The sequence below is a fragment of the Salmo trutta genome, chromosome 11 (assembly GCF_901001165.1).
Source record: "Salmo trutta chromosome 11, fSalTru1.1, whole genome shotgun sequence".
In the NCBI taxonomy this organism is placed as follows: Eukaryota; Metazoa; Chordata; class Actinopteri; order Salmoniformes; family Salmonidae; genus Salmo; species Salmo trutta.
This window is the reverse complement of record NC_042967.1, coordinates 3485610-3510581: the sequence shown is the minus strand read 5'-3', so window position 1 is coordinate 3510581 and position 24972 is coordinate 3485610. Positions and strand designations below refer to the sequence as shown.

General features: G+C 44.8%; 1 protein-coding gene across 3 annotated transcripts in view; it reads right to left on the bottom strand.

Annotated features, from left to right (window-relative positions):
* The window catches only part of LOC115202090 (RING finger protein 24), a 68993-nt gene that overhangs the window by 13958 nt on the left and 30063 nt on the right, over window positions 1-24972 (bottom strand). For 2 of the 3 annotated variants that reach the window (XM_029765973.1, XM_029765975.1), the window contains exons 3-6: window positions 18201-18243; window positions 17474-17515; window positions 8583-8662; window positions 849-6241 (exon numbers count right to left, since the gene is read on the bottom strand). In XM_029765973.1, the coding sequence (XP_029621833.1) occupies window positions 6097-6241; window positions 8583-8662; window positions 17474-17515; window positions 18201-18243 (310 nt within the window). In that variant the 3' untranslated portion in view covers window positions 849-6096. Of the gene's footprint in view, window positions 1-848; window positions 6242-8582; window positions 8663-17473; window positions 17516-18200; window positions 18244-24972 lie in introns of those variants that run through there. The other variant, XM_029765974.1, reaches the window with a different exon arrangement.

The window sequence follows — 24972 nt, the reverse complement described above, 5'->3', positions numbered from 1 at the left end:
TACTCTCGCCAAGAACAGCGCTGCCATGTTCTTGAGATTAACGCCACTGATGCACAGTAACATTTTTGTATGACTTAATACAATTATTTAAATAAGATTGGGGGGGAAAAAGATACTTGTGTACAAAGATGGCATGACGATGAGTAATAAAATAAAAACGGCACTTCTAAAAGCCTATCTCACACCATATCTACGGACAATAAACACAACTGCATTTGAATGCACAGAGATACCGTGACGAGATCCTGAGGCCCGTTGTCGTGCCATTTATCCGCCGCCATCACGTTTCAGCATGATAATGTACGGCCCCATGTCACAAGGTGTACACAATTCCTGGAATCTGAAAATGTCAGTTCTTCCATGGCCTGCATACTCACCAGACATGTCACTATTGAGCATGTTTGGGATGCTCTGGATCGATGTTTACGACAGCGTGTTCCAGTTCCCGACAATATCCAGCAACTTTGGACAACATTCCACAGGCCACAACTCTATGCGAAGGAGATGTCACGCTGCATAAGGCAAATGGTGGTCACTGACTGGTTTTCTGATCCACACCCCTACTTTAGAAATTGTTTATATTTTTGTTCAGTATAGCTTCCTTCGTAGTATGCCCTCAGGAGTGTTACCACACCTTCAGGATCACGAGATCTGGCTAACTACTATGGTAAACAATTACCTTCCGCTGCAGTACAATGTAAAGGCGCAGTCTGGGATTGGAGTGGTTACATTTCACCAGCCCCATCCGTTTACAAAAAAATGAGGCGGTGAGCCACAGCTGTTTGAATCTCGTATTGCCCCTTTAAAGATGCTGCTACAACCATGTAAAGGAACTTAACAAGCAGTCATTATTTCCAAAACGTGGTCATTTTATTTACAGTTCAAGTCAGTCACATGCAAAAAAACATTATGAATAAAACAGAATTAGCAAAAGAAATGCATTCATTATTTTTTCTTTCCAAAATGGCAATTAAATATACAAAAATAGAGCTTACAAATACTGTACAGCAAATTTCTTCAAAAATATTCTGCTGCAGAATTCTTAATTTTATAAACAATGTTATATCACAGGGTAGAATGGGTGGACCCCCCAATGAGGGTGGGGTAGGGTTCACCCATCAAGGGAAGAAAGTGTGGGCTGGTGGATAAAGTGGGAGGTTGGGGTAAGATGGTGGGGGAGGTTATCACAGGGTGGGGTAGGTTGAGAGAAGTTGGTGGTGGCTATTGGACATAGTGGGAGGTTGGGATAAAGTGGGGTAGGGGCGAGACGGGGGATATACTTAAAGGGGGGGGGGGGGGGCACTACAAGAACTATACACTGAATAAATGCACACCATACACAACATTGAGAGTTTTCAGTGAGGCAGTGACGTGTTAGAGGCCCAAGCGGCCAATTACACAGCTTTGACCTTGAGGCCTGGCCCACAAAATGGCTGCCAACAGCTAGGTATACAAAAGATGGTTCACTCAGGCCGTTTACCATTGAAAAAAAAATGTCTACTTAAGGGGATGGCTCTACTATAGACACCAATGCGATAGCAGTTTGGTCTGGTCTACTTAGTTCATTTGGCTTCCATTGAAACAGAAAATAAAATTAGGGAGTGGGATGTCCCACTTCCTCTTCTGTCTCTGGGTATACTTTCTGAGATAAAAGCACCTTATAGAAAGGACACACGATAAGGGGTCCGTTATTACGTAATTTGGTTGCTGTCGTGACAAAGAGCCTCCCTCTCCTCTCAGTAATTCATGATATTGAAGCAAGTACATCATAGTCCTTTAATATTACAGACCAATAGCCTGGCTTTCTCTGGAACAGTGCTGACGTCCATGGAGATTACAGTGGGGTGACTCATCACTAAATTCATCAACAGTCCAAACTCCCAATGTTTCTCAAATAGATTTGGCCTGGTACCTTGTGCAGTAATAACTAGTTAGACGATAGGTCACTATGAATATACACATTATTCCTTCCTCTTGCATAAGGGCCTATAAACTGCCTGCTGTTCTGGCACTTGACCGTGGCTACTTTCCAGGACTCGGAGAGAACCTAGAACCATGTTGTCTGGTGGGGGAAGGATTAGGGAGTTACACAGGAAGAAATGATGGGGTGGCATTGTCACAATTCTCGGATGGGCAAATGGCAGTTATAAGTGCGCAGATGCAGTGTTTTCGATGGAAGAATTATCAGTGCACAATGCACAAGCCCTCACGGTAAAAAGTGTATGCAGTATGTCTTTCTACCAACACTACTACTACTCTATGTACAATTACAATGGTAAAATTGGCTGCAGGTGCAGTCGCCATTTCATCGCATGCTTTCACATTATAGGTCTCGCCCAGTCCTATGTTATTTCTCCCTCTAAACCGTAAATTCAGAGACAGCCACACATAGTAGAGGATGAAGCTTCAAGTCTGGCTGTGTTTCATGTTGGCTATGGGTTACAATATAGGAGTCTTAGGGGAATAAGAAAGTGGTGGGGCTAGTTGTCAAAAGATGACTTTGGACCAGTCAAACTTGGGAGTTTTGAGATGAATATCCGAGTCTAAATTCTCTTTGTACAAAGAGGCGCGTTATATACTTATATTTGAGTGATATACAGAAAGGGTGACACCTCCATTGGTTCCTGCAAGGCAAATGTTTGTGTGTAGCCACACCGAAGAACCCAGAAGAGTCAAACGGGTACCGAAGCGATCTGCACATGCTAGCAACGGCGGGCACCTTCAATAAAAAGGTTATGGTTTTTCCTCATTCCACATTCAACCAGACTAGTGTCTCTTCAAACAAATGGCCAAAATAAAACACACATCGTAAGTAAAGCACAAGTTAAAAAAATATCATAAATCACAATCGTCATCCTCCTCCAATACACTAGATATTATTGGGTGGGGCGGGGGGAGACATTGTTCCTGATATTGGCAACAAATGTTATACTATTCTTTTCACCAGCTAGCTACAGTAGGCTAACATTCCCCTCGGTTGTTGTTCGAAAGTACAGCAATGGACACAGTACATTTCGCTGGGTGGTTGACTCGGTGGTCTTAACACTTCAAAACGGAAGACGGTTCATAGAATGACTAGAATTCTAAGAATACCATTCAATTTTTAGGAGACACAAGCGCAGTGGTTCTGGAGCTGGGCCTGATGCTCAGCACTGAAAAAGCCGGGGTCCTGAAAAGTTGCAAACACTTAATAAGAGGGAAGAACCAAAATCGACCCTGTTAGAACAGACCAGGCTGTCTTATAAATAAAGTTGTATTGAACGGCATTATTATGACCCATCACCTAGATCTAGTCTGTGACCTTTGACACCAGCTGACCCCTGACCTATGGGACCCTGTTTCCCCCTCTGTTCCAAACTATCACACAGCACTTTTACTACAGTGATCCCACAAAAGGTGGTGGAACAAAGCACCAGGGTAGAGGGATTGGTGTGTGTGCGCGTGTGTGTGTGTAGCGGTGAACAAAACACCAGTGTGGAGAGAGCGATTGGGGGAAAGCGCTAGAATGAGCCTGCTAAAACACTGCTATTCTCTACGACTGCTGACCAGGGCCTATACCAGCTCAATGACATTTACTGGGAACGTACGTATGTGTGTTGACCGATATGCTGAGTGCTGCCAGAATTTGAACTAGATGCTTAGCCTACATCCCTCATAGCCTTATTAGACTAATGCTAAGCTAAAGCTAAATAGCGTTTAGTAATTTACTAAATCACAGAAGCAGCTTTGAATCGTTGGCTGAATTGAGAAGTGAATGCCCCGGTGCTCCTGTTACGACGTCAGTAACGGCTAGCAAACAAGAGACAAGGTTTGTTGCTTAGTTTGCATAGTGTCACAACTTGATACATGTCACCAAGCCTTTCACGTTCCAAGGCAGTCACCTTGTAGCGTTCACTACCATCATTCTGTGTCAAAAGTTGGAAATGGAAATGCAATTAACTGAGCAAACTTGTCTGTTTTTTATAGGTTTATGTATAGCAGTCAAAATGCAACAACGCCTTAGTGCAGGGTTTCTTAAACTATGGGTCGGGACCCAAAGTGGGCTCTGGGCATGTGAAAATATAATCACGCACTAGTTCTTCTTCATTTGGGTTGTTGGAGAACCATTTGGGTCAGAGGAGGATGTTCAATTTCTAATTTGGGTCTGGAAGTGGAAAAGTTTAAGACCCCCTGCCTTAGTGGACCAGTAATGTTCTAGGTTTCATAAAGATTAGCCTATAGAATATATGATTCTAGACACGATCACGTCACAGACAATATGGAATATAAATCATCTTGTCGTTATATGAAGTACTCTTGTTTACTATTTAGTGTGTAGATTGGGATAGTTGTTTTAGACTTCCATCTGGCTAAACCTCATTCAAACTCAAACCAGAGGACGGCAAGAGAGGGATGTATTTTTAAACGTAGAAAACCAGAGGAGTCTTCCAGCTATGTGTTTTCATAGCACTCCGTTGCCACAAGCTGAATGAGTAATGCTTTGGGAGCGCTGCGGGATGGGGGGGTGGGGTTCTTATGTAACAAGAACAGAGGCATATGATTGGATGTTAGCTCTAGGGGTGCAATGGGCTCGGGGTGTTGGGTTACTCTTACTTCCTGGTCGCTTGTCCACAGGAAGTGACTGAGGCCAGGACCCCTCCACAGTTGGGAGTGTGTGTCTGGGGAATTCTACTATTTTAATTTGATTCGACCCTTATAAAACCTCTTATTGAAAAATCTTTCAATGAAAATACGACCTCGGCATTGTTGCGTTTTAACAATTAATTCACAAACAGAATAGTAACTATTGTTTTTTTCTGAAATGACAGATGCAGACCGTGAAAGTGGCCACAGAAAAGCCTTGATGTAAAAAACACACACAGCCTGTGTCCCAAATGGCACCCTATTCCCTAAATAGGGCACTTTTTTAGAGAATAGGGTGCCATTTGGGAACGCAGACGCCGAGGTGTGCAGTGAGTAACAAACTGTACCACCTTCATATGCAAGAGGGGACGCAGAGTCGGATGCACCGGTGAATCACATCCTAGTCACAACCCCACATTCGAACCCATGCCCTCTTAATTCACATTAAGTTGTTTAAACACCAAGTACTGAGGTTGGGGTGACCCTCCCTTCATACACACACCTCCAATATCCTTTTTTGCATGTGTGAGAGAGAGGGAGGATTAGGCCACAGAATTCTGCGGTTCCTTGATCATCCCACGAGTATCCTGACGTCAATTCATTTGGAGGCTACTGTCCCTTTAAGATAGTATGCCGCCCCCCCAAAAAATCTCCACTCAACTAAAAAATGAACTCATGTGGCTCTGTATGTACACACAAAAAAAGTTCATCGTAATAATAAAATAACCTTGTTGCTACTACAACCTCCTCACAAGCAATTTAAGTTTGAGTAAAATGTTTAAAGTGCTTGTAGCAAAAAAATAAAAAAATACAAGTTTAGTCGTTAAAAAGAAAACGAAACGATGAAGCCATTTTCATATCAACGTGTGGTAGTTGTTGGTTTTTATGTCTCTCATTCGTCACACGCTGGTGTCACCAGAAAAGTGCTTTGGTTGTGAAACGGTCAGAATAGTGACCACGGCTGTGTCCACAAGAATTTTTTTTAAATTGTCAATAAATGAACCGTTATTATAAAAAAAAATCCTTATGTGAATCCACCAAGGCAGAGAGATGAGAGGAGGAGGAGGAGGCAGCAGATTCACTTCATCGCCGTGAGTCTCTGTCCGCATCGTAACACTGTTGTTTCTCCATTGTCTGCCCTGTCTTTTAATCATGTAGAAAACGCCTCGATCGCACCTACAGAGACATTGCGCAAAATGGTGCACGGCGTCATCTGGATATGTGTGCAACAAAAAGTTCAGCGTTCACCTTCTGCTACCATTTCTGTCAAGCCGTCTGCGCATACAGTTTGATGCATACGTTCGATGCTGCAAGGTAAACACAGCGTTCCATTGGAAATGAATGTCCTTCTGGTGTACCAAAAATGCAATGATGCTGTCGGTCTGATCGAGGCATAAGTGTATCTGTACATGTGTGTGTAGTCTGTGTGTGTGTGTGTGTGTGTGTGTGTGTGTGTGAGCACTGCGGTTTGCGCTACACAAGATTTTCCACGCCTGGCAGGTGCTGCTGTATGGGCACGGTGACGTCGATGGTGACGCCGGCCTGTTGGGCGAGCTGCAGAACAGGCATGTTGCACAGCGGGCACACCTTCCTCACCTCCAGCCACTTAATGAGGCACCTGCCAGAGAGAGAGAGAGAGGGGTGGGCGGAGGAGGGAGGAAGTAAGGAGAGGGAGGCAAAAGGACAGGGAGAGAAAGGAGGGATAGGGAAGGGAGATAGAGGATGGTGAGGGATAGTGAGGGATAGAGAGAAACAAGATGGTTAATCTTTAGGGTTATATAGCAGGCGCTCTTATCCAGAGCGAATTACAGGAGCAATTATGGGTAAGTGCCTTGCTCGAGGGGCACATCGGCAGATTTTTTACCTAGTCGGCTCAGGGAGTCAAACCAGCAACCTTTTAGTTACTAACCCAACTCCCTTAACCCCTAGGCTTAAATCATCACTTGCAAATGTGGGTGACACCAACATCGACTAGACGTGTACGCGTGTGTTTCTAGTGCTGTCTCTCTAAACACTAGCCCTCTCAGTTCAGCTCCTCGACTGCTGCATCCAGCTGATCTATTTCTGACTGCTCACAAAGAGCTAGCACTAGAAGACCAGGGGGCTTATTCCACAGGGCAGACTGTTCCGCATAGCAGCTAGAAATAGCTCAGTAACTGTAAATAGACTCATCATTCTCCAATGTGTGTGTTCTATGTCTACCCGTTCTGTGTGTTCCATTTCTATCTGCAGCCATCTACCATCCCCACATGTTCAGCCCTACTGAATAAGGATGCTTTATGCTATGCATGGTTAACTGAACAGAGAGTGAGACTACTGCGTGAGACAGTACAGTTGCTTGATGGGGCATAGACTAGGGGCGCGTCCCAAATGGCACTGTTTACTGTGCACTAAATAGGGAACAGGTTGCAAAAATGTCTGCACTAAATAGGGAACAGAGTGCCATTTGGGACGCTAAACCAGAGCTTCTGCCCATGACTCAGTCAGAAGTGAGCGGGGGCGGCGTGGCGTGTTCGTTGCTACTGAATTATTCACAGTGGGGCTGGCAGTTCTATTTTGGTACACTCTGGTCCCACAGGGCTGGGAAGGGATTCACACATAGGCGTGAAGGGGGAGAGGGACTGTGCCACTGTGCTTCCTTCTCACGGTCACCTACTAGAGGGGTGCATATGAGGGGACAGAGGGAGGTGGGGGTAGTTCATAAATCTTCTGCTCTCTGGCGCCATCTAGTTCTCGGCACTGTCCCAGAGGGCCACACACACACGATCAGTGGTGTGTTGACATGCATGTCAGTGTGTTGTGATGGAGTGGGCCCCGCCCCTGCTCCTGACGTGTGGTAAAAACTCAGCCAAGGCTCGACGTAAACAGACCAATTTAAATTGTCATGCTGGGGGGGGAGGAAACTAATTTGGCCCCAGGCCATCAGAGACTTCCAATCCATCAAGCGCTGCATTGTGTTCCTTCACACTTTGCTCGCGGCCGGTCGTTTCCTTTCCCTGTAATCTCTCTCTCTCCCTCTTCATCGCCCCCCCCCCCCTCTACTTTCACGGATTTCTTCAGTCTCTCTCTGTGTTGCCATGTGTCGGGTTACTCTACTTGGAGGGGTTGGGTACTGTAGATAGCGGTGAAGAAATAGTAGTAAGGGGACCATCACTTTTGCAGCCGAATCGTAACATGTTTGACTTGGTGTGAGGAGGGGTCCGGTTCACAATATTGGGTCCACTTTGCCCCTCAACAGAAGTTACTGTTATTGTGCAACTGGGGCTGAGTGCGCTGGAATCACTGGACTAACTGTTGATGATAAGCGCTTTGTGTGAAGAGGAGGTCCACCATTTTGGACCCACTTTGCCCCTCAAGCTCATCAACAACAGACCAATATTATTGTTATTGTGCGACTGGGCTGAGTACAGTGTGTGTGTGTGTGTGTGTGAATTACACTTGGATGAGTGAGTTGGAATCACAGTTTGGATGGGAAGGGTTCTGTGTACCATTTTGGGTCCAGTTTGACCCACATGCTCATCATTAATAGAACTTGTTGTTGTGCAAATGGGGCTGCATACTGTGTGTGTGTGTGTGTGTGTGTGTGTGTGTGTGTGTGTGTGTGTGTGTGTATTGGACTGGGCTGAGTGAGCTGGAGTCACTGTGTGGATGTGACTGTGTGAGGAGGCAGGATGCACCATTTTGGGTCCACTTAGCCCCACACGCTCATCATCAACAGAACCTATTGTGCAACTGGGTGATCCTTTGGAATCGCAGTTTGGGTGGGAAAAGGGGCTCTGTGTACAGGGTGTGGCGATTACATTGGGTTATGTAGATGGTGCTCAACAGCACTGTTTAATGTTATTGAGAGACTGGGGCTGAGTGAGTCTGGAAGACAGCCTAGGTTTAGCTGGGCCAGGCCCCATCCACAGGCTCTGTGTACAGTGTGTGGGCATCAGCCAGTCCTCTGGCGTACTTACTTCCTGTGAAAGGCATGTTTGCACGGGCAAATCCCCAGCTCGTCTTTCTGTTTGAACTCCTCCAAGCACACCGCACATATCTGTTGACACAGACAGAGAGAGAGAAGGGGCGGGGGGGGGGGGTTAGCAAGGCAGCAAAACAACCACAGCTACAGTAGTTGAGGTCCACTGAGAGAGCGAGATTGAGACAAGAAGAGAGACTAAGACAGAGGGAAAAACAGGGCTGTTAGCACTAGGAGGGCAGAAAAACAGAATAACGTAAACAGCCAACCACTGCTACTGTCCTGTAGAAAAGGGCTGCAACCAAAACAGCACCTTATTCCCTATATAGTGTACTACCCATAGTGCACTGCTTTTGGCCAGAGCCCTATGTTGGGAATATGGTGCTATTTGGGATGCAGACAAGGCCTCATTATCCTTGTCGAGGACATTTGTCGTTCAGCAGTACAAATATACAAACAGAAACACACTAAGAGGTTGTATCTTGTTGTTCAGCGTTTCCAAAAGACTACATGAACAGAGACGGAGGAGTTTATATATTGTGGTTTAGCGACATTCTTCCGCACCCAATTCGTTTGAGTTGGGCGTCTTATTTCATAGTGAGTTGGGCTGTTCTCCTCTCGCTGACTCGGAAACAGTACGGCAGACCCTCAAGTTGAGATGAATTGGTTCGGACACAAAAAGGCCAACTGCTATACTCCGGTCGTTGGCGCCATCGCGGTCAGCTCAACGGATCAACTAAAAACAAGCATGCTCTGTGGGTAGATAACCACTCATTGGTTGAACTCTAGATGGAAAAAAAATCAAACATGGACTCAAAACTGACCTCCAAAAAAACTGACCGAATAGACTTGACCCACTGAAGGGAAGCGCTCACGGGCCTATTTTAAGACTCGTGTGTTTTATTTTTTTCCCAAATCTACAAAGACTTCACAAATGACAGATAGAGGAAGCACACCCAGTCTTTTCCTGGAATGTAGCTTCGAGATAGCGGGTTTTGTATGTACCGTTATGACAACGCATCAAGGATGACAAGACGTCAGTATCTCAAACTAAAACATGTCTGGGCATAGCCAGAGGAGGGAGCGTCAACACGCCTTCATATATAATTTGTACACTTCTGGGCCTATATTCATGAATCGTCTCAGAGAGTGCTGATCTAGGATCAGTTAGTTTTGCCTTTTAAATCATAATGAATAAGACTACATGGACATTGGGACCTGATCCTAGATCAGCACTCCTACTAGATGCTTTATGAATTATGGGCCCTGGAGCCCAGAGGAATGTCGACGATATAAGCAATCACCTGGATATATACACCACTTCTCATGCCAGACCCAATATGTGATTTCTCAGGCCTAGAAAGTGTGGCGACACACCTCGAGATTAGACTCCTCGGGCTGGAGAAAGAAGCCTCTCCCTCAAACAGTAGAATGCTTTAATTAAACTGATGGTACAGAGGAAGCATTCTGGACAGTGGAAACAGAAAAGGCCACTGCACCTGGAGGGTTGTAGAAATTAAACTTAGGTAACACATACACACAGGGGCATGATCGATTCATCATAGCCTCCTGACTAAATCCAGAAATTACACACTGTACACACCACTGAGACACAAACAGTCGCACGCACAGCTACTGATAGCCAGCATCACACACACACCAACGATGATGTTGATTGCGCCCTCAACGCCACACAAGCCATTAAAAACCAGTTGAAACTAGATCCGGTAAGGGTCTCAGCCCAAACCAGTCTGGCCCAGCTGGGTGTGGTGTACCGTGTGTGGTGTACCGTGTGTACCTCTCTGCGTTAGGGTGCCAGCCCAGGCAGCTAGGCAAATAGGCCTAACTAAGACCAGTAAAGCTGGTTTATAGCCAAGTTTGGCCAAGCTGAAGCAAACACTAGCTGTGTAGTAAGACAAGAGAACACCACTCATGGAGAGAGAGGGACACTTGACTGCGTATTTAAAGTCACTTTTTTGTGGAGGGCTGGATTCAATCAATCCTGCTTTAGCAATATTGATGCAGGGACCGTTGTTGTAAACAACTACTGGCCTTATTCTGAAAACCTGTAAGCATTCACCTTAGTCGCCCAAAGCCAAAATCGGCAATGTTATAGGGCACTACATTTGACTAGAGCCTCATGGACCCTGGGCAAAAGCAGTGCACAAAGTAGGGAATAGGGTGCCATTTGGGAAGCAGCCTGTTTGTACTGCAGTGCACGTTCGATTGAACAGCGTGCTGAGAGGCAGTGGTTGGTGTGTGTGTGTGTGTGTGTGTGTGACAATGTGTTGACAATGACTGGGAGCTAGAGAGGCTGAGGTAGTGCGTTTATGGCTGACTGATGAAGCACTAGCCCTACTGTCACAATTGTTTTCTGTGTGGGCTGCGAGAAGAAGAAGTGTGTGGTTTGCGTGTGTGTCGCGTTCTGTGATGAAGCATTTAACCCATTTAACTGGGAGATCGGAGTGTGTGTGTGTGTGTGTGTGTGTGTGTCTGTCTGTGGACACAATGGAGAAGGTACAAGACAACGCTGCTGACAGAGGCAGGATGGAGACCGGCAGACTGGATAGAGCTCATCTACTCACTAGCTTGTCAGTGCTGCTGTACACACACACCCCATTCACTGACCTATCGGCACTATTGTGTGTGTGTGTATACATCACTGCCAGTGGTGGTTCCACAACGTTCATGGCGAATCATCCTTGTAACTCCAGCTCTAACCAGACAAAGCTAGTAATGTTGTACCCCAGACATTGAAATCGGAACATTACCACTGCATCATTAAGCGCGTCACTATATCCAAGGGTACTTTCAAATCCATATCAGTACAACGCGTGACATCTTGTCTTGGGACAACGGCCCAGGAGGCTCACTACACAGTGACGCAAATTACTAGGTCAAATTCAAGAATTCGTGTAACATTCCCGCAATACAGAATAACTGCTAGAGTTGGATAGAGGGCACATCTTTGCAAATAGGATTTGTGGCAAGCGTGTCCTCTATCCAACTCTATGTGCCCATCTTTTTACCTGCGGCCATTTGGCTACAGTATTACGCCGGGGCAGGACCTACTTTGGAGTGCTACACTTCAAGGACAAAAGGCATACTTCTCCCCCACTTCCCCCTTTTAAAAACAGACTAGCTTGGGGCTGGGGTTGAAAAGAGGTACTGCCGGCTTAGCCCTCTAAGGTTTCTCTCTAGTCTAGGGTGTAGTTCGAGACAAGACGCCATCCTCTCTGTTGAGCTCCATTGAACACTAAACCCTGGATCCTTCTCATCCACTAGATCGACGGTGTCTGTTCTTTTCAGTGCCCGCTCTTAAACCATGTTGGTACACTAATGGGAGGAGAGGCGTGATGTTCCATACGGCCCAAAACTGCACGTCTCAGCACCACCTCCTCCTGTGTGTGTGGTATCTGTGCAAGTCAGCGTTAGATTTAATGCACTGCTCATCTACATGATCTGACAGTTGTGTGCGCGATATGGACCAAACAGCACATCTCAGCACCACCTCCCGCTGGGCTCAGTACAGCACACACCCAGGTCTCACAGCGTGTGTGAGTGTGGAGGGCATGTAGATGTATTACTATCACTAGAATAAATTGGTGTGCTGCTGTGCTCAACTGGAAAGCAGTCTCTTTGGGTGTAGCCAGGGTTACAAGATCAACCTGCACTGAAAATAGTCTAAGGAGCCTGCCTACATACAGTTAAAGTTAGCATAGTGTTATTCCCCCCCTCCCAGAGGATCTGAGCCCTAGGACCATGCCTCAGGACTCCCTGGCCTGATGACTCCTGGCTGTCCACAGTCCACCTGGTCCTGCTGCTGCTTCAGTTTCAACTGTTCTGCCTGCGGCTATGGAACTCTGACCTGTTCACCGGATGTGCTACCTTGTCCCGGGACCTGCTGGTTTTGTCTCTCTCTCTCCCCTGAACCTGCTGTCTCAACCTCTGAATGACCCTGCTGGTCATGGACGTCTGAACATCTTGAAGAACAACCTGACCTTAATGGCCATGTGCTATCTCCACCCAGCACAGCCAGAAGAGGACTGGCCACCCCTCAGAGCCTGGTTTCTTTCTAGGTTCCAAGGAATTTTTCCTAGCCACCGTGCTTCTACATCTGCATTGCTTGCTGTTTGGGGTTTTAGGCTGGGTTTCTGTACAACATCTGCTGATGTAAAAAGGGCTTTATAAATACATTTCATTGATTCAAGAGTCAGGACATAGGGACACTGGAGATAGCGGTAATCACATGACTATTTATGAGACCACTGATCTCTCGCTCTCTTTATCTCTGTCGCCACGGGGAAAAAATCCTGGGATTTATTCCAACCACCGCAAACCCTGGAATACATCTTTGAAAAAAATTGTCGCTCCACTCGAGGAGGGGGGGTGGGCGAGATTGAGGGGGAAAGGGAGAGAGAGAGCACTCACGAGAGATGCTAAAATAAAATCAATCTCAATCATCGCATTGTAAAGAAGTTGTCGCTTTTGATACAAGATGTACAGCAGTTATACAATAATAATAAGTACTAGGCTATTTCGTGTCTCTTTAACTTTTGCTTCCAGCTCAGCCCATATTGATAAAGCGTCTCAGTAGGAGTGCTGATCTAGTATCAGGTTTGCCTTTTAGATGATAATGAATACAAATATATGGACAGAGGGGACCTAATCGGTTAACCCTGAACTAAAGTATTGCTTAATTGGTCAGCTGCTCGATAAAGTTCTGGGTCCATACATGTTAAAACAAGGGATCAAGAAATGCTAGAATGAGGAGCTCCACCTTCTCTCTTTGTAAGTTATGGACGAAAGTCCCCCCCCCATTCCGAAATTCAAAAGACGCTAAAACAACATGATTTTTTTCCCCAAATAACCGCTGCTCGTTATCCTACGCATCCCGTTCAGTCCCGACAGATTCTACAGCACCGGTTATGTTTATGTAGATCTGTCCACGAGATTAGAGGGGACCTGATCCTAGCTCAGAACGCTTTATGAATACTGGCCCTGTCAACTGGCCACCCATTGCTCATCTTGGTCCGCATCCCAGCTTACATAAGACTTTCCTTGCTCTCGTAAAACTGAGCAATAACCCGCAACACAGACCACAGTCCACAAAGCTAGCATTTACACAAAGCCAGACGGCCTGCGTCTGATTGAAAAGCAACCGCTCTGCTCCAAATGCCAACGGCCTCATGAAAATTAACGACAGCACATTCATTTATTCAGTCTGGCTCTACTATTACCGTTCAACCTAAAGGTTGCTTGGCTTGTGTTCCGTCTGAAGTTTCCCCTGGCTACAGACCTAGTTTCCCCTCCCCAATCCTATACTTAACCATTAGTCGAGAAAATGCTAAACTGACCCAAGATCAGCAAAAAACGTCTCTCTTGCGCTGGTTCAGGCTAGGCCAGTTTGTGAGATAAAATTCCTATTAACCAAACAATCAAGTTCTCCTTGTACCGTTCTGCGTAGTTCTAATCCCACGTAGCCACTTAAGAAACCCTGTTAAAACCCTTTGGTTTAATGAGCAGTTTGTTAAGTGGGTATTGTACGTGAGGTGCATGTGTGTATATCAGAATGTGTACTGGTCAGTGTGTGTGTGTGTGCCCCCAGGCAGGCTAACTATGGGTTAGGGTAAGCAGCTCTACCTTGGGCAGGAAATGGGGTCACCAGAGACCCAGGCTGAGGCTAGTGGGTGTTTTCCATTCTGAGTACAACTGCACTGAGCTAGAGGAGAGATGGGCTGCATCTCATTCCTGACAAGTTGCCCTCCTCCCCTCTACAACTGCACTGAACTAGAGGTGAGGGGCTGTGTTTCATTCCAGATGACCAGTTGCCTCTTCTCTATCCTGAAGCAAGGAAACTAGGCAAAAGTGAAGCTATCGGTTAGGCTATATCAGTCCAATAGCCTTAGTGACCAAGGGTCGATTTGAACTGTGAAGCGGAGATATTTCTGGAATGAAACACAACCGGGGACAAAGAGCTTTTGAGTTGATGGAGACAATGTGGGGAGATGAGGGGGCGTAATGGAGACCTGAACGGGGACAGTGGATCACCCCCAGGGGCCCATTCAAAACTACTGTTGAGGGCCACAGTCCCTTGGTCACCACAGATGTCCATTACGACGCTCATAAAAAGCAGTGTGTGTGTTCAAACTGAAAAACCTACAATCAATCTATATGCAATTATTGGCAAACAGGGAGCATTGCTGCTCCTACCAAACCATGCCCTTGTAATGATATGTAATTCATGCTCCTGATATTATCAGTAGTGCTGTGAACATAAACCTCGTCTGTGTCCCCATAGGGCTCTGAACAAAAGTAGTGCACTATGTAGGAAATAGGGTGCCATTTGTGACGCAGCGCCAGAGTTAGGCTTATCTTATCAAAACGATAACGGCTGATTAATTCAAAAAAAGTAGGCCTCTGTTTGCTATGGGAAGGAGCGCATGTGAAAATACGGCAAGTCAAACAGAGCTGAGAGCTCATTGAAGCCAAAGTCAAAGCCGAAGCTTGATAATGACAACACTCGTCAGCGCAACAGCCACATATAATAGTCCTACATTTTGATCAGCCTTCTTTGTCACAAGGTTTAGGCATACAATGTTCCTTAAATGTTCTTTGAATGTTAGAGACTGGCTTATGATGTTCCCCCAATGTTCTTTGAACGGTACATTGCTGCGGCTGTACAGTGCAACGTCACAGCAACACTATCTGACAGGGTGTTAAGCCCGTTGGCTGAGTACTATCAAGGACACTGTAAAACTGAACTGCCACAATATTGAGCTGCTGCGCTTCCTCACACAATACAACCCCCCCCCCCCCCCCCCCCATCCATCATACACAGCCAAGGACACGACGTGATGTGCCGCTGTGTGTGCGCAAGTGTGTAGACCTATGTGTATTTACATCTGGATACGATGAATGTATTATTCACAGCTGTTGTAGCCATGCTCTGTGTCAAATGGAGGTTAGATGTATACAGCTGCAAGAGGCGCAACCTATACACTTTTCCCAAAACATTTTCATTTGGACAGGGCCCTCTCAATAAAATGGGTCATTCCCCCGGCCAGCGTTGGTGAGTGTTATTGTTTTTCAGCAATACATAACAACTTGGCTGTCCAACAATCACACACACACACACACACACACACACACACACTAGCGCTCTCTCACTTTTAATGACATAGAATGACTCAATAATGGCTACATAACTAGAGCTCTGCACTATGGGAAATTCTTGCCCTGCCGGTGAGCCGGTCGGTTAGCGTTAGCGACGTAGCGCTTTCGCTCCTTACACACGGGTGCCAGCGCTAGCCTTTTCATTAGCATGAACGTGCTAAAGGGAGTAGCAGGGGCTAGCGAGAGGCTAGTAGGGCCACTTGGACCCAGTTTAACAGGGGCCAGGGCTGAGGCTATGGATGGGATCTGTGGAAAAGGGGCTAACGCTGCTAGCTGTACAGCTGGGCTGACAGGACTTCTAAACACATTGTCCGACGCAACAGATGGACTGTAACAAGCTCCGGAGACAGTACAGACATGCATAATGAGAGGACAGGATGCACACACACACACACACACAATGTGCCTCTTCTGACATGGATATCCTAAACATGATAGAGACAACAACGACAGTCTGCTGAACTAAATCGGTCTCGACAGGTCCACTTTGCATAACTGGGTTCCCTCGCCATTTAAACAAAATGTTATTTAATATATTTTTGGGATTTAACCAGGTTAGTCTAGTTGAGACACAAATCTATTTTTTCAAGAGAAACCTAAGGGAGGTTGTGGCTACTGAACAACCAGTTCGCTTCAGATGACATTGATAAATCTGCTTCATCAATATCACACGTTTCTAAATCAATAAGTAGCCTAAATGTATGTCATGGGACCCATATACAGTAACACAGCAGTAATCAACAAACCAATCAATGTAAATACCAGACCAATGGCGACTTTACAGTTTATCAAGCGCAGCCGGTTCAGACAGGAAACCAGAGTATATGCATAAGCTGACGCCGCACCAATCATATTCCACAAACACTTCCTACCTTAATATGGTGGTATATTTAAGCTGATCAGTTTTACTCACATTCTCTTCTGCCTCTACTGCTGTTGGTTACTCGATCGTTTGCGGTTGCATTTTTGTTGTTCACTGCCTATAATTATTAGGATCTTAAAAAAGGTGCACTATGCAAAAATTGCTCCGCCATATCCTGGTTGCAAAAATTTGAATAGTTTGCCTAATTTCAGTTTGTGTGACAAAACAAGCAAGTATAGTGTAGAGAATCATTGTACCATCTGAATCACTGTGAAATAGATTTCCCATAACCAAAAACATTTATTTTCAGCTGTTTGAAGCTGGTGTACAAAACCGAAAGTAAAAGACGCAAAAACGAAACTTAAGAACGGGAAGCATAGAAATAGCTCACATAGAACATATCTACGGCTTCTTAGACTTGCTTTCAATGAGTGACAGATCTATAACTCCTATTTCTATGCGAATTTGGTCAGGGTTGCCCAAAAAGTTACATATTACAGCTTTAACATGATGCACTCTCTGGCAGTGAGATAGGGTTTGTGTTACCTCGAAGGAGCAGAGCCTAACTTATTGCAACATTTTTATAAATAATGGTTAAACTTATACATGGCGTTTCCTGTCTGAAATGTTGCGTTTGAGAGAACTATAAAGTTCAGTACAACGACCAAACACAGTTACTGATAGGTTACATTAGGGAAGTACATCAGCTAAGCTTGTCAGTTGTATTACAGAATGTCCCCGTCCGGTCCAATAAAAGTTTCAACACTTGGTGCAATGCTAAACAATATCAACTCAAAGCCCATGTAACCAGTATCAAAACAATAGAACAAGAAAAAAACGTAAGCGCTTACCTCATGCAAATTTAGCTCTTTGACCTTTTCCTTCTGTATAACCTGAGTGGAAATAAAAAAAAAAGGCATACAATTAGAACTGACAACATAAACACACTTTTTCCTCAAAGGAAACATCCAGAAGTGAATCCAATACAGAAGAATGGTGACGTATGAATGGACAGTAGAGTTCAGTTCAGTTGCAGGCAGTTATAGTCCTGTGTGGCTCAGGCCCAAGCCCTCACCACTCACTTCAAGGGATCAAAGGCGCATCAACAAAAATCTATGCGTTCTGCTGCAATTTCACGCAGAGCATCTGGAAATGTGTTCTGACAGGACGGAGTACAGCTACGACCGGAAGTGACTTTTTCATAGCAGGTTAGGAGAATTTACGCAGCAGGTTAGGATCAGTGACGTGGCATGTTAGGAGACTTAGGTTAAGGTTAGGAAAAGGGTACGGGTTAGCTAGTCACAACCGCCCTGCTGACCAGGCCTGGCTGGCTAAAACTGGCCGTACATTTGATAAAGGGCGAGTCCCTCACTTACACTGAAAACAGCCCAAAATAAACCACCATCCAACGCGGTTGCCTTCTATAGTATGTATATTATGGGTGTGTATTATATAACGTGTATCTTCAGCAACAGAGGATTTATAGACTACAGTGACATACTGAGAAACATAAACCATGTTCATAGTATTTTGTGCGTGTGCGTGTGTGTGTGTGTGTGTAGACGACGGGTCTCTTACTTGTTTGTACGCATACAGCTCCTTGTGCGCCTGGTGCCTTAACCTGCAGGGACAACGCAGAGAAACACAGCATCTCTTCAATTAGTAAAGGAGCCGCTACAACTCGCCAGTTGCACTCACTGCACATTCAGATACAGTGACAAGTCAATAGACCCTGAAACAGGAAGTGAGCAACTGCATAGATAGAGAGCATTCAGGGCAGAAAAGCATGGCTGATTTAACAACTTCCATTCAAATCTCCAGCACTGAAATAAAAGCAAGTCAAATTCAACTGTTTAGACGCTGTAGAAACCAGTGGTGTAAAGTCCTTAAGTAAAAATACTTTAAAGTACTACTTAAGTAGTTTTTGGGGGGTATCTGTACCTTTACTATTTATATTTTTGACAACTTACTTTTACTCCACTACATTCCTAAAGAAAATAGTGTACTTTTTACTCCTTACATTTTCCCTGACACCCAAAAGTACTCGTTACAATTCGAATGCTTAGCAGAACAGGAAAATGGTCTAATTCACGCACTTATCAAGAGAACATCCCTGGTCATCCTTACTGCCTCTGATCTGTCAAGATTCATTAAACACAAATACTTTGTTTGTTAATTATGTCTGACTGAAGTGTGCCCCGGCTATCCGTAAATAAAAAAAGAAAAGCAAATTGTGCCACCTAGTTTGCTTAATATAAGGAATTTGAAAAGATTTACATGTTTACTTTTGATACTTAAGTATCAAGTATATTTAAAAACAAATACTTTTAGACTTTTACTCAAGTAGGGTGACTTTCACTTTTACTTGAGTCCTTTTCTATTAAGGTATCTTTACTTTTACTCAAGTATGACAATTGGGTACTTTTTCCACCCCTGGTAGAAACAGACATTGATGACAATGCTGCAGTTTTGAACTAGCCTACATTGGATTAAAAATGTTTTTAGTTCTACGAAACGTTCTTGAAACTCACCCCTGTACATTATCTTGACTATCGCAGCCTGGATTCAATCTTAACCTTCCGTTTTTTTTATTTTTTATCTTTAGTTATGAAGTCATAAATCAATCCAGATGAGTTGATGGAAGATAAAAGCTACGGTCATTGTAATAACCACTGAATTGAATCCAGGCCTTTCCCTATGAAGCCTTTATACACACACACAGTAAATTCTGTCTGTCATCGTAAGTGGTTCCACTTGGCATTTCAAAATGGCTTTCGAAAAAGGATTGTATCTGCCATCTTATGGTCAATAATGGAATGACCCCGACGTTGGGCAGGTCACCCGTTCTGCCCACAGACCCATTTTATTTCGTAATGGGTGTATCCCAAATGGCACCCTATTCCCTACGTGCTCTTGTCCAAAAGTAGTGCACTATATAGGAAATAGGGTGTCATTTGGGACACATACCATGTGATATAACACCCATCTCACAGCTGTGCACCTGTGACATTGAACCCCAATTGCTTTGGCTGCTTCTGACCCTGATGACACGGTTATACACCTCCCCCACTGACCCCCACCAAACCAAAACATAACCTACTTCCCACCTATCAGTACCGAACGCAATCTCACTCCAACCTCACCCGGACGACCTTGTGACGACTTTGACGCAGCACTGGTCAGCAGTCGCGCTGTGTTACAGCTCCTCTGCCACAACTCGTGGGAATTCCACGCCTTGACACAACTAAATTTAATGTGGGCCTACCCCAGTACTGAATGATGAATGGTCTGGTCTGGTCCGGACTGGACTGCTTAGACAAAATGTCCGCCAGGTCAAGAGACTAATACTTTATCTCTAAAGCGTTAAAAGGTGGTTGAGGTGGTTATAGCCTAGGATACATCTTCTTTAAACCATTCATCTCTGTTACATTAGTAACTCTTCAGCACCCCCCACGGACAGTTTCTGCCAGCATGGTTTTATCACCATCATTCATTTGAATGCAGCAGGGATGCTTTCCACGTGAGAGTGCCTAGCTAACCAGAGCTCCTGACTTTATCGTAATGGCCTTCGTTACTGCTGACTAGGCTAGATAGGAGAGACTAACCAATGATATTAGGCCATACTTGGCCATGATTACAAACACCTGTGTGTTTCGACACTATATAAATGACTCATCTCGCAGTGTTTGATCATACCCTGATGAAGACAGCTTCGCTGTCGAAACGTTGGTTATTCAATTTTTGCATCTGAGCTCTTAGTGTGCGGCTCTCCTTTATTTTCTAGTGTTCTACTCCACTAGCCAGCACCTCGCCTTTATAGGTGTGCGTTTCTCTTTTTTCAGGAGAGACTGATGGGTCATTTGTGGGGGAGAAATGGGAGCTTTACTTTACTACAGTACATATCCCAATAAAACTAAACAGCTTCCTTTCTTGATCTTCGTCCCTTGACCTTTAAAAAAAAATGTATTTAACTAGGCAAGTCCGTTAAGATCAAATTCTTATTTACAATGATTGCCTATCCCGGCCAAACCTGGATGCCGCTTAGCCAATTGTGCGCCGCCCTATGGGACTCCCAATCACGGCCGGATGTGACGCAGCCTGGACCTTCAGCAAGCGACGATGGGTGATAGGACTGGATAGGGCTCGGACATTTTGTTTTCACCTTTAAAGTCCTCTTAGATCAGCGATCAAGGGGATAGAAGACAAGGAAAGGAAACGACTGGGCACATTAACCTTTATCTTTAGTGGGGCAGCTAAAGCCCTTTAAGAGGGCTTGATAATGTTAACAAAATGGGAGAGGAGGATTTAGGTCAACTCAAGAGAGAGGCAGCCAAGCATAGGGAAGGAAGTTCAAGTCCACATTCTTAAGATAAATAACCCTTTGAAAAAAGTGTGTGTGTGCGCATGTGTGTCGTGAATGGAAAATGACACCTAACTTGAAGTCAGCCATTAGATAGGCCTAGCTGACAAGCACAAAACAATCTAAATAGATCCACAAATATTATGAAAACAGTGAGTATATACACACACACCACCCTGTGAACATTTTTACTATGAACAGTCAATATATGTAGTACATTAACATGACACTAGCTTGGATATTAACAGACATTTATAAACTATTTTGGTAACTCCTGTTTACACATTTTTCCATCACCTGAAGTAAAAAGGAACATCATAGATAACACCAGTGGTAGGTTTGTATTATCAGACACCAGCCATTCACTTTAACACAAATCAATGGACAAAAATAAAACATGTTCAATGAAAAACAGAATCGAAAGACAGTAGTAGGAGGGATATACACAGAGTGTACAAAACATTAGGAACACCTGCTCTTTCCATGACAGACTGATCAGGTGAATCCAAGTAAAAGCTGTGATCCCTTATGGATGTAACCTGTTAAATCCACTTCAAATCAGTGTAGATGATGGGGAGGAGACTGGTTAAAGAAGGAATTTAAAGCCTTGAGACAAGTGAGACATGGATTGTGTGTATGTGTGTGCCAATGAAAAGGTGACTGGGCAAGTCAAAAGATTTAAGTGCCTTTGAACAGGGTATGGTAGGCGGTGCCAGGCACACCAGTTTGAGGGTGTCAAGAACTGCAACACTGCTGGGTTTTTCACACTCAACAGTTTCCCGTGTCTACCAAGAATGGTCCACCGCCCAAAGGACATCCAGCCAACTTGACACAACTTAAGGAAGCATTGGAGTCAACATGGGCCAGCATCCCTGTGGAACGCTTGACACCATATAGTCCATGCCCCAACGAATTGAGGCTGTTCTGAGGGCAAAAGGGGGTGCAACTCAATATTAGGAAGGTGTTCCTAATGTTTTGTACACTCAGTGTGTAAAAAAAAAAAAAAAAAAAGAGGGAGGGAGGGAGAAAAAGAGAAAGAGATTGAGATACATAGGTGTTGAAGATTTACCTCCGTTACTAGTAACCTTAACCTCTCGGAGCAGAGCGAGAGGCTGAGGGATCTGTAACACACAGCAGCACAGTTCTAGGAGAGAGACTGACACCTTCTGAAAGAGAGCAGCGGGTAAAGGTGCAGAGACTCCCATTGGGCAAGGGGCAGAGGTCAGAGGTGAGGGGTTGTCAAAGGTGAGGGGCAGGGGGTGATTTGATGAGTGGCCCTGTTAGCATGGTAGTGAGGGGGGGCGAGGTTAAAGTTTCGCTAGCATTTAGTACAAGGGCCCACAGAAGGGCCACGTGGTGCTTAAGAATGTGATCTTTCCATGGACTCCTATACAAAAATAATGTAACTGACTTCTAAAACAGAAATGGGCAAGATAAACACTGCTGTATGTATGTATGTATGTATGTATGTATGTATGTGTCGCCAGCCACAGGCTTATTTCACGTATGTGTGTGGACCTCGGGACTGACCAAGAGGAGGGAGTAGAGTCTAGCTGTGACGTTCAGCCTCACGTCAAGCTGTCCGAGCTGTGTTTGCTTGGGCCACACCGCGAGAGCGAGCGCTCGCACGTCCGCTCCAGAGCCCGACAGGCCTCGTTCCCCTCTCCTTGTCCCGTATTTGTCCAGCTTTTAGAGGGTCATCTGTGGACTGGGTGTGAGGAGTAGGGTGAAGTTGACGCAAGATGAGCGTCTATGGGTCAGTTTTGCATTTTCCCCCACTAATGGTTAAGGTTAGGATTGGGGGAAGCTGATCCTAGATCTGTACCTAGGGGAAACTTCACACTGGAGCCTTGGTATGATGTGAAGGGGGCTGAAGTTAAGACTGGGCTCAGTGTTTCGTCCATCTGTCTCTAAAGGAAATGAAACTTGGTCAAGGCTAATCAAACTGTTTCTGTGTTAATATAAATGGGAAATGTAGCCTATCCAGTGAGGCCTTGTCGTTTTGTGGTGTGTGTGGGTGTGGTTGGCTGGGTGGTTATTGTGATTTAGGGAACCATGGGGGCCACAGGTGTTAGAAAGGGAGACTGCATCTTTAGAAGCCTTTCAGAGTAAAAACTGTTTACGTCCCAAATGGCATCCTATTCCCTACACAGTGCATTACTTTTGACCAGGGCCCATAGGGCTCGGCTCAAAAGTAGTGCACTATATAGGGAATAGGGTGCCATTTGGGACAAAACCACCATCTTTCATTTTTATATAAATTAATTGGTAAATCAGTCCACCTTTTTTTCCCCTTTTCTTTTTCCTCCCTGAATTTGATCATGACACTGCATCAATTTCATAGTTTGTCTTGAAGGGGGCAAAACATCGAAACAAAAGCAGAAACACACTTACCATCTCCCCCCCACTGGGTTAGGTACAGGGCAGGGTGAATTTGGGTTGAGACACGCTGCTTCTCGCTGCTTTAGGTAAGAAATGCTACAGAGTTCCAACGTTATTGGCCAATGACCACCATGATTAGACCAGAGGGGCTAAAGTGGAGGGCCAATAAGATCTCCAGTAAAAACAAATCTTATTGCTAAGCAATATAATACAGCCAGGTCTGGGACTTCAAATGTGCTGAAGGGAAGGGGCCATTCTTTAAGAAGATAATACTAATTTAGTTGTCCAAGGTTCAGCCATGTCGAGCGCTGGTTAACCACTCAGAGCTAAGAGCCCTATGGGCCCTGGTCAAAAGTAATGCATTATATAGTGAATAAGATGCCAATTGGAAGCATGCATAAACGGTGCTGGATTTATACCAACATCTATACAGATGCCCTTGGATTTCCATCTAAGAGAAGAGAGGATGCCTAAGGACTCAACATGAGAAGCACGACACAAGCCTCTTCAAGGTGGTCGTGATTATGCAGCTAAGCAGCTTTGAATAAATGTTTCAGCAAGGGAGAATAAGCCTGGATATCATTTTTCTGGTGGGATTTTTTCCAGTTCAGATGATCAAGTCAGCGATACCTTCTCCAAACTGTGCTGTTGAATCTTTTTTTATAAGCCTTTATGAAAAACGGTTAATTTGAAAAGAACATGATAACACACACCAAAAGAAATTAAAAAAAACCAAATTGAATTTAGACCCAATGTGCCATACAGTTTCATTAAATCCAGACCACCAAGAAAGGAGTTGTTTAGGCCTAATGACAGCAAATAAGATTGACCTGTCTTGGATAACATGCATTTACTGAGCTTTTAACAAACTAAAGTGGATTTTGGTTTGTTAAAAGACCGAAGCAGACTGTAATAATTTGACCGTTTGGCTAATAATTGGACTAACACGAGCCTCGCTTCAGTTACTTAAGGCATTCATTAAGCGTAAGACAGACCTGACACTTTTCTGTCCATCTGTGCACTCAACTACTTTAAAAACACTGCTGCAGTTGGAAGCTTTGTTCGGAGCCGCAAAGGTTAGGCTAGGTCATAGTTTGAGTTCAAAACCCTGTTGCCTGAACACATTAGGTAACAGCGCTTACACTTCAGATTCAAATCCAGCCTTATTTGCTGCGGACACGATACAAGTTTAAAAATGTATATGCAGCTGATGAACTACCGGATTGTCTGGTACCCCTGCTGAGTGTTGCATGCTGGGAGCCTGAAAATGCACACTTTCTAGTCTCATCATCACATCTGATGATAGCAGGCTGGCAACACAGTTTAGCAAATCCTACACCATGAGCGCCTTTGCTCGTTTTAAAGTAGCCTAAATGTTCTTCGTTTCCGCTAACTCTCTGTTTCTACCCGTGCTCAAAGCAGGTCTTGAAAGTAAACTAGTGTGAATGGTGAAAAGCCTGTGGCTGCTTCCTAAATTACTCCCAATCCCCTATATAGTGCACTATTTTTGACCAGTGCCAATAGGGCTTTGGCCAAAAGTAGTGTCCTATATTGGGAATAGGGTGCCATTTGGGACATATTGTCACTGACATGGTGGAGAGAAGGATG